General features: G+C 37.3%; 1 protein-coding gene across 3 annotated transcripts in view; it reads left to right on the top strand.

Moving 5' to 3' along the window:
* Positions 1-13,455, top strand: part of Nfxl1 (nuclear transcription factor, X-box binding-like 1) — a 46,432-nt gene that overhangs the window by 23,670 nt on the left and 9,307 nt on the right. For 2 of the 3 annotated variants that reach the window (NM_133921.3, XM_011240686.2), the window contains exons 12-18: positions 2,931-3,021; positions 6,562-6,682; positions 6,895-7,054; positions 7,816-7,907; positions 11,398-11,419; positions 11,839-11,979; positions 12,391-12,557. In NM_133921.3, the coding sequence (NP_598682.2) occupies positions 2,931-3,021; positions 6,562-6,682; positions 6,895-7,054; positions 7,816-7,907; positions 11,398-11,419; positions 11,839-11,979; positions 12,391-12,557 (794 nt within the window). The remainder of the gene's footprint in view (positions 1-2,930; positions 3,022-6,561; positions 6,683-6,894; positions 7,055-7,815; positions 7,908-11,397; positions 11,420-11,838; positions 11,980-12,390; positions 12,558-13,455) is intronic. The other variant, NR_153351.1, reaches the window with a different exon arrangement.

Genomic DNA, 13,455 nt, shown 5'->3' with positions numbered 1-13,455 from the left:
TCTTCCTCCCTTCCTTCTTCCTTTCTTTGAGTTGTTACTGTGGGCTTCAAATTCTTTAGGAATGATTACTGTGTATTTTATAATTTGTTTTGACCTAGTTTATGGTACACCTATCCAATATAACTATGTGTTTTAGAAACCCCAAATATGTTGCTTTTATTACTGTTTTAAATAGTTACAGTCTTAGAGGCTTATTTTAATTTTATTTATGTGCATGTGTTTCTGCTTGTCAGATGAGTGCAGGCACCCTCAGAGACAGGCGAGAGAGCATTAGCTACCCTGGAGCTAGAGTTCTATGAAGTTTTGAGCCACCTGACAGACAGGGTGCTAGGAACCAAGAGCAAGAGCGCTCAACTGCTGAGCCCTTTCTCCAGCCTCAGTTATTTTAGAAGTGTTGGAAAGAATACAAAGTAGTTCTTTGTTGTCCTATGTGTTTAACATGTCTTTTTGTTTGGATGTAGGCTTTCTACTTCAGTTTCCTTTCTATCTCTGGCACTCCCTTAAATGTTTCTTGTGCTGGCCAATTTTTTTTTCACCTTTATATATGAGAAAATGCTTTTCCTTTGCCTTTTTGAGAATACATTTTTTATCTTTTACTGCAGAACTCTAGTTCTACAGTACTTTTGTCCCCTGTACTTAATTAATTTTGCCCACTGCCTCTTAGCTTGCTTTTTCTTAACAAGAGGGTATCAAATTCCTCTTGTTCTCTTCTTGCTCTCTGGGTGATTTTGAAGAGTTTTCCTTCTCAGTTTGTAGTAATTTCCTGATGTTACTTAGTGTAGTGTTTCTCATGTTTTTTTTTTAGCTTGGTTTTCATTGAACTAGCTTCTAGGATAGAAACTTCTCATCAAATTTATAGATTCTAAACTTGATTTTCTTTCTGTTATCTCATGGTCCTCAGTGCTTCATGACACGCATGCTCCTTGAAGTCCCTGAGCTCAGCAGTGCTGTTTCAGTTTTTCATGTGGCTTTGTAGTGTACTGGATAGGTGATGAGCTTTGTCTTCAGCCTCACCAGTTGCTTTTGTGTTTTCTAATCTTTCTCGCACACTGTGTGTTTTGTTTTAGGTGTGTATTTTCACCTTAAGGAGTTGATGGGACTTGGTGTGGCGTGCATGCTTCTGCTCTGCGTGCTCACTTTGTACTGTATGTACTGTATGTGCTGTATGTGCTGCATGCGCTGTACGTACTGTATGCACTGTATGTACTGCATGCGCTGTATGCGCTATATGTGCTGTATGTACTGTATGCACTGTATGCACTGTATGTACTGTATGCACTGTGTGTACTGTGTGTACTGTATGCACTGTATGCGCTGCATGCGCTGCATGCGCTGTATGCAGATGCCTGCTTTGCTTGCCTGTCAGTTCTGTCTGCTCTCATTAATGCGTCTTTCAGTTGATTTTTCTGTTCTCTTTTACTTTTGTTGTTGTTATATTTTCCTGCTTCCTGTCCTGTTAAGGACATTTTCTATTGCTTTTTAGGTAGTGCAGACGTCTTTTTCCCTTTAAGTATTTACCTTTTCTTTGCTTTCCTTTAAATACTTTTAAAGGGTTGCTCTGGGCATTAAGTTACTCAGAGATCATGGGCTCCTTTTAGGCCTGCTGTCTGGGGTTGAGATGGTCTCAGCACTAAGGTGATAACTCTTAGCTTTCTGCTGATGCTTGAGTATCAGAAAGTTCTTCCACACTGACTGTAAGGAATACAAACTGATCCGAGTCCTGGGAACTCTAGATAGTGTTCTTTTTTTCCTTCCTTAGTACTATTTTGGAGGTGTTGAAGTTACTTCTTACATGTATTTAAGCAAAAACTCAAACAAAAGGATCTGTTCTGGAGTTTTTCCAGAGATTTCTCCATGCCGTTGCTTTCTCACTATAAATTGTATCATACTAGCCTACATGAACTATGTATCATACTAGCCTACATTACCTGCTCAACTCAAATCACCAGATTCTGCCTGCTTGTGATCAAGAACAGCCTAGAAGCCTCTAGGTCTGGGCTAATGTCATTGTGGGGTCCTCCCTCCGTGTCTCCCGTCTCAAGGATTGTTGTCTTATGCTGCCTGATTCATCTCTAAAATCTGTGACTTCCAGTCTGTTGTCAACTTTTTTGGTGTTTGGACAAGAGGGTATATCTTATTATTGTAACTTATGCATAGAAATGCCAGTTGTTCAAGTCATGGACCATATATAACATTTTCTATTATTGCTACTAAAACCTTTATCTTCATTGCTACTCGACAATATCTGTCTAATTGAATGTTTTGATTAATTGATTAATACGCTCTTCAGTAATGTGTATCTTTGTGTACTGAAACTTGGTCTTAAGTTTACAGCCCTAAGTGTCTGTAGGACAATCACAACCTATGTTTCCTTTAAAGCCAAAACAAAACAAAAAACAAAACCATAAAACCAACTGAATATGAGAAAAGTTATGGAAAGAATTAAATTGACAATATAGATTCTAAGTAGTTGCCTGAAATTAATGAATGAAAATTCAGCTAGGTAATATTTGTTCCTCAGAGATTAGAAATGAAGGATGTGACAGGCTAAGAAGATCAGCTTTGCTTCTTTCTTAATTGTTTTAAAATTAAATTAGCCAGACTCATTGTCTGAAAATTGATTGGATTTGATTAAATCCTTGGGATAATGTAATTTTCTGTATAGAAAGAAAGTGATGGGAATATTATGGCATAGAATAATTAAGAGGCAAAGACATTAAGCCTGGTTTTATTAAATTGTTATTTTCTATTTAAACTAATAAATTCTTAAATAATGTAGTATTATTACTAGAATAATGTTGATATTCGTAAAAATTTTATCCTTAGAGTGAAAAGAAACTTTTTGCTTTCTAAAATTCTATAAATGACTAGGAATGAAGTGTTGTGTGTGGGGTTAAATTATTCTTCTTTACATATTGCTTTCTCTCTAGTGTTGCCCTGGAAACTGTCCACCTTGTGATCAAAATTGTGGACGGACTTTAGGATGTAGAAACCATAAGTGTCCGTCTGTCTGCCATAGAGGTAAAATTTCATAGTAGATGTCATTTTAAGTTTGTGTTTCCTCTGCTTTTGAGTCAATAGAGAGCTTTCAGATTGTTATCTTATTTGGGCCTCCTAGCACTCTGGAGAAGGTAGGACAGTCACTAAAATTCTATTTTTAAATGAGGCAATTAAAGTTAAGTGACTTAGGGAAATTCCCAGAGCAGTGTTGTAGCAAAAATCAAACCGAAGTCTGAATGTAAGTTGTATAGTTTGTAATATAATACCATGATGATAGAGCCTACTTTTTTTTTTTAAACCTTCCCTATGGAGACTGTTAAAAAAGGTATTTATAGATTTGGTTGTAGTATACATTTTTTTATACTTTTATGAACTTATAAGTAATAAGGGCTATCTCATGCTGGTGATTCTGGGATATTTTAGTCTCAGGATTCTTTATTCTTTTTGAGACCTTAGACATTTTTCTTAATGTGTGGGTTTTACCCATTTACATTTGTTGTATTTGATGTTAAAATAAAATTTAATCATTTTAAGTGGTTTATTTCAAATTTTTTTATATAAAATAATCCCATTATACTTTGATACAAATAGCATGACTTTTATTTTTGGTTAAGAACTAAATTTCCTTCAGAAATGCTAATGAATATATTATTTTATATTCTTATAAATATAATCTTATTTGGGCTAATGAATATATTATTTTATATTCTTATAAATATAATATTATTTGGGCTAATGAATATATTATTATATATTCTTATAAATATAATATCTAGCTGGTTAAAATATAGCTAATTCATAAACCTGCTTCTGTCAGTCTATTTTAATATTACCTTCTCTTCTATTTTAATATTACTTGTCACTAGCTTCTAGAAAATTCTATATATTCATGAGACTTTGCAGATCCCTCCAAATGGGTCTCAAGGACCCCAGGGTTTCTGGATCACTCTTTGAAAACTGTGTTCTAGATTATAATGACATTTCAAAGTCTTTGCTCTTATAGGCTCACTAACTTCTACTTCCCCACCTCAGTAGAATATAGAGAAATTAATGCAGATTTTAGGTAGTGGTAAGCAGAAGAAAATGAGAGTAAAACTAAAGATGCTGTGTATTGTTTTAGAACTTGCTAAGAAGAGGGCTCTGAAAAGGTGACATTTGAGAGTAGATCTGAGAAACAGGAGGATTCATGTCACCTGGAAATGAGAGTTGTCTAATGCACTAGGTGCAAAATGTAGTGTGGACACTCATAGAGACATCACAGGGAGATGTGATGCCCTGGATGTGCTGGGTTAAAGAAATCCTGGGGAGAAGGGAGGCCAGACAGATGGCTCAACATTTATGAGCACCACCCCGTAGTCCAGTCTTGGGTTTGAGTCTCAGCACTTGCTTGGTGGCTTATACCATTCAATTGTGGTTTCATGGGGACTAGACGGCCTTGGCTGGCCTCTACATGCATGGGGCATGTAGACGGTGCACAGACATACATGCAGGGAAAAAATGCTCCCACCCGTATAAACAAACAAGCAAGCAAATTTAATTAATTAATTAATAGATAGGATTTCTAGGGAATGAGCATGTGGACAGGGCCGTGTAGGTTATGTTTCAAATGGTGGCTTTTATGTGAGCAGTCTGACTACTGTGATGGCTGGACAAGGGTAGTGAGTATGCAGTCTCCTCAGCAGGAGTATAACTAGACTACTTGGTTTTCGCATGAGTTTTGGCATGGCATCTATAAACCAATCTGTACTGAATGTCCACTTTATACTATTTAACCAATAAGAACAAATTATAGACGAGTCTAACTCATGAATGTGTTTGTAAAGGTACTAAAGTTTTAGGCGTCCTGTCATCCAGTTCTGTAGTATTGGCTGTCCAAATCGTCAGTGTGTCACACGGAGTTGGATTTACAGTGAGTTGGATTTAGTTGGATTACAGAACAATTTATGTAGAAAAGGATGGGAGCATACTTTGTCTGCTAAAGGGTATCTGTAGGAAGGCTGCAGCAAGCATCACTCTTAGTGGAGAAATCTCAGATGCATTTCCCCTACCATTTGAAGCACATCTATAAATATTCATATTGGAAAAATAAAACATTTGATGTTGAAATTCGTGTGACAATTTTTATTTGATTTGTGACTCACAAGTTATAGAAGAATGGATATGGCCTTTGATACTGAATGCTAGTCTTTAAAGCTGTCATTTCCTTCACTGCTGGTTTTTTAATGGCTTGTGATTTATTTGAAGAAATTAGATAGCCATTTGGTTTTCCAGTCTGGATTTTGCAGATTACGTCTCTGGTATTTTTTAATGTTTCTTTATCCTCTGCATTTTTTGATAAGTTGTTCAGTCTAGAAGTTTGATCAGATTCATGTTTGTATTTTTTTATAACTTTGGTTATTGTGAAAGTGCTTATTAGCTCTTAGAGATTAGAGAATCTTCCTAGAGCCTAAAATGATTATTTAGAAGATGATTGAACATTAGTTTAAATCAGTTTCAAATGAGAGTTATTATTTCATACTATCTCATCACTCTAGTTGCCTTTGTAGTCAGAGTTATACTGGAGCTCCTAGGGAGAGCATCCTCACTGCACACTGGTGGTGAGTGTGTGAGACTCTGATACATAGTTCATTTACGGGCAAGGCCACTGTGTGATTCTGCAGTTATTGGAATCCTGCTCATTTTGGCTCTTAATGGACTGGTCATTATTTGTCTTCACTTTAGTTTTGAAATGATAATTACTGAGACTTAATTTAGCCTCCATACCTGTTTCTGTAATAAATTCTTTTGATCAGTAGGAAGACTGTTTAGATAAATTATTTCTTATTGTTTTCAAGCTTTGATTTTTAAAAAGTGTTGCTGTAATTTTGTCATGCCAGTAAGGTTGTTAAGTTCTTCTCTGAACTGTTGAGTGTGGATTAGAAACTATTGTTAAGTACAGGTACTGATATGATATGCTAAATGAGAGTGACCTAAATGTCCCCACTAATTTGAAAACTGCAGCATTCTTTTGGAAAAATCAAAATAAAACCTGGTCATGTAGATAAGAATAATGTGAATTGTTTTATTGTCAAGATTGAAATTTCACTGGATTATACTTACAACACTGAAGTATAAAGTTAATAATTTTATAATAAAACAATTTCTTTAATCTTTTCATTATTTAAATGAATTGTTAATTCATTTTGCTTTAGAGTGATTCTTTTTTAACTTCTAGAGTCATTACACCAGACTATTTTCTATTGATTTTCTTTTTTTTTAACCAAGTATACATAAGGAAAGGTGTACCATCCCAGGGTTTCTCAAAGCTTGTGTCCTCCTGAGCTACTCTCCTGACTTGGAACAGTAGAAATTAGTATTTCCTATTTCCTCTGTATATGTGGAATCAAACACTGAAGCACAGAACCTTTGTGCATAGCTTCTTTTGCTTAATGTGCTAAAAATTGTTCATATTACTGCTGCTTTCTGATGGCAGATGATCCTGTTTTGCGTTATACAAGTATACTGTCTGATTAGCCATTGATGGGCATTTTGGTAAGTCAATCAATGTGTTTTTGTCCTCAGGCAGTTGCTATCCATGTCCAGAAACGGTAGATGTGAAGTGCAATTGTGGTAATGCAAAGGTGACAGTACCCTGTGGCCGAGAGCGGACCACAAGGCCACCTAAGTGCAAAGAGCTGTGCAGGTTGGTATGAAGCATTCCACAGCCCAACATCTGATGTCTTAACATTTAAATTCATACTGATTTTTTATTGTGTTCTAATTTTATTTTGTGTTAGTGTTTTCAAGTAATGCTCATGTTGTTCCTTTTCTATGACTTCAGAAGGTATTTAAAGTAATTGCACTGTAGATGTATTGTTCAGTTCTCAAAGGTAACTTAAATACTTTCTGATTTAGTCGACCACCAACATGTCATCATGCAAGTCAAGAAAAACACCGCTGTCACTTTGGCCCATGTCCACCGTGCCATCAGCCTTGCCAAAAAGTTCTGGAGAAGTGTGGGCACTTGTGTCCTGAGTCATGCCATGATCAAGCATTAGTAAAGCAGACTGGCAGGGTAAGGACAGTGTTGTTAGAGAGAATACTTGGCTGTGAGGTGTTCTTTCTCCAGTGATTATTTAACAAGCCATAGTAAAGGTGTCTTTACAGTGCTAAGCACACTGCTCAGACTCTTCCTCAGGGGAGTGAGGAAAACAAGACTTGGTCTTTTGTCTTGAGAAACTCATGAAGGCTGGTGTATTGTTCAGTGGTGGGGACTTCCCCAGTAGCTCTATGACCCTGGGTTCATTACCCAAGACTGGAAGGAAGATTGGGGCTCGGGGGAGAAACTAATAAGCAAATATTTGTAAATATGGTATGATAATCATATTTAGATTAATTTGCCAGTTTTCCTTCAAGTATGGCCAGAAGTATAGATATCTCTTAATTTACTTTGTCGCTCATTTATTCAGTATTTATTGAGCCCTGGCTATATGTCAGGTTCTAGGTGATGAGGAACATACGGGAGATGGCATGCAGTGGGTGGATGTTGGAGTTTTACGTGTTTTTCATTTTGCTTTTGGCTTACAAGAGGTTAAGAAGGCTCTGCTGCCTCAGTTGTAGCTTTTAATCTTGGCATCTGCCTCAGTTTTTAGTGTTGAGTGTGTATGGAGAAGAATGATGTTTACATGCAGATGGGGTAAGATATTCAGTAAGCACATTTAGTTGAGCATTGGATGGGGTTCAGCCTGTGTGAGCAAGAGGTCTGTTTCCCTAGATTCTTAGGAAGGCTGTGTGGGATAGCCCTTCTGACTTGACGGGGTTTGTGTTTCCCTCTAGCATCAGCCATCAGGCCCTTGGGAGCAGCCAGCTGAGCCTGCATTCATCCAGACGGCCCTGCCTTGCCCTCCGTGTCAAGTTCCCATCCCTGTGTAAGAACCAGAGTCTGACATAGTATGAAGGTTGAACTGGGCCTTCTTTGCCTTTTAGGTTTCATCACCATTTCACGCTGACCTGCAAGCCAGTCTCCATATTCTAGTTAATTCTTTCTTAACTGTGTTTGCTAGGACACTGAAACGTCCTATGCATATCTGGCTGTATGTGTCCTCTTTTAGCTAGAGTGTACTGTCCTTAGCTCTCCAGAGCAACAGGTGCTGACAGTCATGATTTCCAAGAAGCTCATTATTTGTCACTTTTCCTGGTGATTCCTACACTAAAGTGTGGTATTTCTTAGTCCAGCCAGGTTTAGATGGCAAACTAGAAGTGTAAAGGAAGCATTGGGAATCCAAGGAAAGTTTCCTGGATTGATCAGGGAGTGATGGAGTTTGAGTTTTAAGGAGTTGAACTTAGAAGAATGGAAGTACGGCAGATCCCTTAATGTTTCATACTTTCAGCAGAGACTGGATTAGAGGGGAAGAAGGAACAGTTCTGGGAAGGAGCATAATATTAGAAAGTGGGTTGTTCAGGGCTTAGGTTCCAAATGAACAATTGGTGCGTTTTGGATATTGATCTTTCAAAGAGAGAATTCTGGATTTCTTTATTTCTAAAAGTCATTTTTCTTCTGCAACTTCCCTTCTACTGTGTTGTGGTACAGAATCTCTTTTACGTGGTGCTGGATTCGGTTTCCTAGTATGTTAATTTTTTGAACAGGTTGGAGAGATAGCTCAGTGGTTAAGAGCATTTCTCTTCTTACAGAGGATCTAGGTTTGATTCTCAGCACCCACATGGCTGTGTATAACTATAACCGTCTCTAGCTCTACTTTCAGGGGATCTGATGCCCTCTTCTGGTCTCTGTGGGCACCAGGCACACCCATGGTATACATGTATGTCTGGGTAAAACACCCATATACATAAAACTTGAATAAATATTTTAAAAATATTTTTTAAGTTTATGTGTGGTAAGCATGCCTGTAATCCCAGCATTCAAGAGGCTGAGGCAGAAAGATGACAAGTTTAAGGCCAGTCTGGGCTACCTAGTGAGTGAGGTCTAGAATAGTCTGAGGGACAGGTCCTGGTGTTTTGTTTTTACAAAGGAGAAAAGAAAACAAAAACAAAAACAAATTTTTCCAATAATTTTGCAATATTAGTATTAGGTTGTATTCTTGTGGTGTCCTTTTTCTCTTTCTTGGTTTATAATCATGGAAATAGTAGGTTCCCTGAAAAAATTGGGAACTGCAGGTTAGTGTGAATTCTTCAGATGCTTGTTAGAACTGAAGCTTCTCACGCTGGCCTCTCTGTGGTTGGTTTTGTGTGTCCCAGACTGTCGTACAACTAGCCATGCAGTGTGCAGCCTTTCCGTACTTAGCTCTTTTCACTTAGCTTAGGAAGTTAGGTTCCACTATATTTTTTCATGGGTTGATAACTCAGATTTTATTTATCACTGAAAAACATTATTGTACTGCCTGGACATCTCATAGCTGACTTATTTTTAATGTACTATTTTATTTTTTGAGAACTTTATGGACTGAATTTGGATGATAGTCAGCCCTTTCTCCCTTCTCCAGCTTTTACCAGATCCATTCCTGCCTTCCCACCCACTCTCAACTTTGTGCCTCTTTTTTTCCTTTACTAACTCACTGCTTCAATTTATTTTGACCATATACTCACGGGTGGTTTCACCCATCCACCTGTCAACATTTTGGTTGCTTTTAAAAATAATGCTGCTGTATATTTATATATAATTTTTTGTGTATGTATAGCTTCTTAGCTTATCTAGATATTTAGCTTATTTAGATATTATTTACGTATTAATTTACTTAGATATTAGCTTATTCAGAGTATAACTGCTGGGCCGTATGATGAATTTGTGTTAGCTGTGTGAAGCTGTCAGAGCATTTTGCACTCTCCTCAACATCAGTAGTGGTCTTCTTGCTTGGGATCCTGTTAGCGTAGGGCACTGGTGGCACGCCAGCTGTTTTGTTAGATGCGTGGAGGTCTTGCCTATAATTTACAGCTTCTAATGACTTGATGCCTGACGTCTTTTTACATGTCACTAGGGCACTTATCATTGTTTTGATAAGGTTTCTCTTTTGCTTGGGTCTTTGACCATTTTTCAAATGGGGTGGTTTGTTTTTTGTCTGTCCATAAGCATGAGTTCTTTGTATAGTTTACTAGATATATCTTGCAAATGTTGTCTCTCATCTGTGACTCGTCTTCTGTAAAGTTTAGTAAATGACAACTTACCCGTTTCCTTTTATGGGTTATACTTTTGGCATTGTTTCTTAAAAGTCTTCTTGACACCCAAGATGATTTAGTTCATATCCTGTGTATATACTTTTGTGTTTTGTATTTGGTCTGTAATCTGTTTTGAGTTAATTGTGAGAGGAATAAAGTCTGGTTCTTTTAAAGTGGACATATATTTGTTCCAGCACTACCACTGTTGAGAAGAAATTTTCTCCTGTAATTTGCCTTTGTTTTTGTCAAAGATGAGCTGATTTTACTTGTGTGAGCTTAATTCTGGGCTCTTTGTTCTAGTTTATTTATTCTGTTTCTGTTCTTTCATCAGCACCACATGTTTTTTTGTTTTTTTTTTTGTTTTTGTTTTTTGTTTGTTTGTTTGTTTGTTTGTTTTCGAGACAGGGTTTCTCTGTATAGCCCTGGCTTCCTGGAACTCACTTTGTAGACCAGGCTGGCCTTGAACTCAGAAATCCGCCTGCCTCTGCCTCCCAAGTGCTGGGATTAAAGGTGTGCGCCACCACTGCCTGGCTCCACACGGTAACTGAGTTTTATAGAGTCTTGAGTCAGAGCATGTTAGTCCTTTAGCTTTGTTCTTTCTCAGTATTATGTTGGCTGTTTCATATCTACTGTTTTTTTTTTTTTTCATACAGACTTTAGATTAAATGTTTGTCTGTTTGTTTTGGTTTTTGAGCTAGGGTACCATGTAATCCAGGCTAGTCTTGACCTTGCTTTGTAAGAACTCATACAGACTTGAGGCTGGCCTTGAACTCCTCATGTGGCCGAGTCTTTCGTCTGAGTGCAGGGTTGCAGTGCTATACCACCATGCTTGTCTTTGGTGAGGATTTGGAATTGTTTTGAATGTAGATGAAATTGGGAAGAAATGTGACTTTAAAATTGAGGTATATACCACTCTGTTTTTAATATGGAATCTTCATTTAAACCATTCAGTTTTCTTCTCAGCATTTTGTAGTTTTTAAAAGTCATGTCATTCAGTTATACAATTAGATTTATACCCATTTTATTTTTCTGTGTGCTATTGTTAATAAGTTTCATGTCCCAGCTATTCACTGCTACTCTTTTGCAAAGACTTGACCCGTGTATGTCAACTTTATATTCTGTATTTGCTATAATTGCTTATTTCTAAGTGCTTAATTTTTACTTAATAGAAGTAGTGTAATCAGCATATTTGTTTTAGTCACCCATCTTAAAGAATCTATAATGCTTTCACTTTTGTTTTTCTTGCAGGGAATGTCTGGGGAAGCATGAGGTGAGTTATTGGTATAATCTCTAAGTTTAGCTTGTAATCTATCACTTTTGTCCTAGAGATGTTAGAAATAACTTGTTTGTTGTCTCTCAGTGTAATAAAGAACGCACATTTAAAAACAATCTGCGTTGCTTCCATGTGAAAATGAGCTCACTATAGAATCGTGTCAGGTTTCTATTTCAGTAATAGAGGTTTTCTTTCTGACACCTATTTTTAGAGGAATGTGTTGACAGGTGCTTAATTTTGATATAAATATTATTAATGGAAACATGTTAGACCATTGTGAAAGTTGATCTCAAATTAGTCATTTTTGAAATATAAGTGCAGAAAGTTTTGTGTATAGGTGTTGTTGTGCTAGTTGGATATATATATATATATATATACATATATATATATATACATATATGTATTTTTTTTTAAAGGTGAGCCCACTACCATGCCATGCTGTAGGACCCTATTCTTGCAAGAGACTTTGTGGAAGAATGTTGCGCTGTCAGAATCATACATGTATGAAAGAGTGCCACAAAGTTACTGAAGTTGATAGCTCTACTGGCAAAAATAAGGTAACATCCTTAGGACGGAGCATGCTGACTGTATCCTTGAAACACTTCAAATGTGATACCACAAGTTTTTTAACATCAGACATCCTTTTCCATCATTCTTCACATTGTTTGGGGACAGGGTATCTCACTGAACTGGGAACTTTTCAATAGCAAGCTCCAGGGGTCCTCCTGTCTCTGCCTTCCTTGTTAGTGCAGGTGTATGCCACCAGAGCTGGCTTTTATGTCTGTGCTGGGGATTGAACCCGGTCCCTGCACTTATGCAGTAAGCATTGTACCTGCTGAGCAGGCTCTTCAGCCCTATTAATTGTACTTGTGGGGCTTACAGAAGTGCTTTGTTCTAGTGGGGTATCTAAGTCTAAGTATGTGGACGTGTTAGGTATTCTGGTGATTTATTTCCTGGTTACTTTTCAGGCTGGCCCAGAATGCTTTCACTGTGAAGAAGGGTGCTCTAAGTCACGGCCTGCGGGTTGTCCTCACCCTTGTGTTTTGCCATGTCACCCTGGAAAATGCCCTCCTTGTGTCCAGATGCTTAGAATAAAATGTCACTGCAAGATCACAAGCCTGTATGTGGAATGTAGGTAAGTAGACAGAAGAATACTCGTTTTACTATGATTATTAAGAGACATCTCTGGAAGAATCCTCTATAATATTTAGACAACATCTCGTCTTTCTGAGATGCTGGAGGCTGAGTTTTTCAGCAGGGACTTGAAAGGAGGAGGTGCTGTTACCTTCCAGTGCCTGACTCTGCTTTTTGGGGGCTTGTAGAAGATTAGCTAGGGAATAGGTTACATCACTGCTTTCAGAAATGTGAGTACCCCTATGGTAGAGCATTTAAATGATGGTGTGTAAATCTAGAAGTCTTTTGGATATCAATTTGGCTTGTTGATAGCTGCTTAGGTATGCCTTTTTTTCTCTCTGTCTCTTTCTTTCTCTGAGATAGGGTCTCTTTCTCTTTGTGTGGCCCTGGCTGTCTTAGAACTTGCTTTGTAGACCAGGCTGGCATCGAACTCTAAGATGTCTACCTGTTTCTGCGTCCTGGGTGCTAGGATTAATGAAGTGCAACACCACTACGTGGCTATTTTGTTCTGTTTCTGTTTCTTTGATTTATGTTTTAAAAAGGTAGATATGTATTATTACAAAAATTCTTGTTATAGAATTTATCATAGTGGTATCTGCTTTTTCTACTTTTCTTACCTAAAATGTACATTATATAGACAGGGAAAATGTCTTCTTGATAGATCTAATGTAATTTAGCATTTATAGCTCTCATTTTAGGCTTCTGGAAATTAGAGGCTTATGAGAGTGTCTTCAAATTAGTTCCTGTCTACATTCTTTGGGAATGTTTCCAACTTGTTTGCAGTATTGTCCAGCTTTTTGGAGTAATAAGAACTCATGGTTAATTTTGGAAATGTGTATTTTGCTTGGAAATTGCTTGATATGTTTTTAAGTTTAGTTTTGTAATAGTTTTTCAAAGTT

This window comes from Mus musculus, chromosome 5 (assembly GCF_000001635.26).
Source record: "Mus musculus strain C57BL/6J chromosome 5, GRCm38.p6 C57BL/6J".
Taxonomy (NCBI): domain Eukaryota; kingdom Metazoa; phylum Chordata; class Mammalia; order Rodentia; family Muridae; genus Mus; species Mus musculus.
The sequence above is the reverse complement of the archived record's forward strand: the minus strand, read 5'-3'. Positions and strand labels throughout refer to the sequence as shown.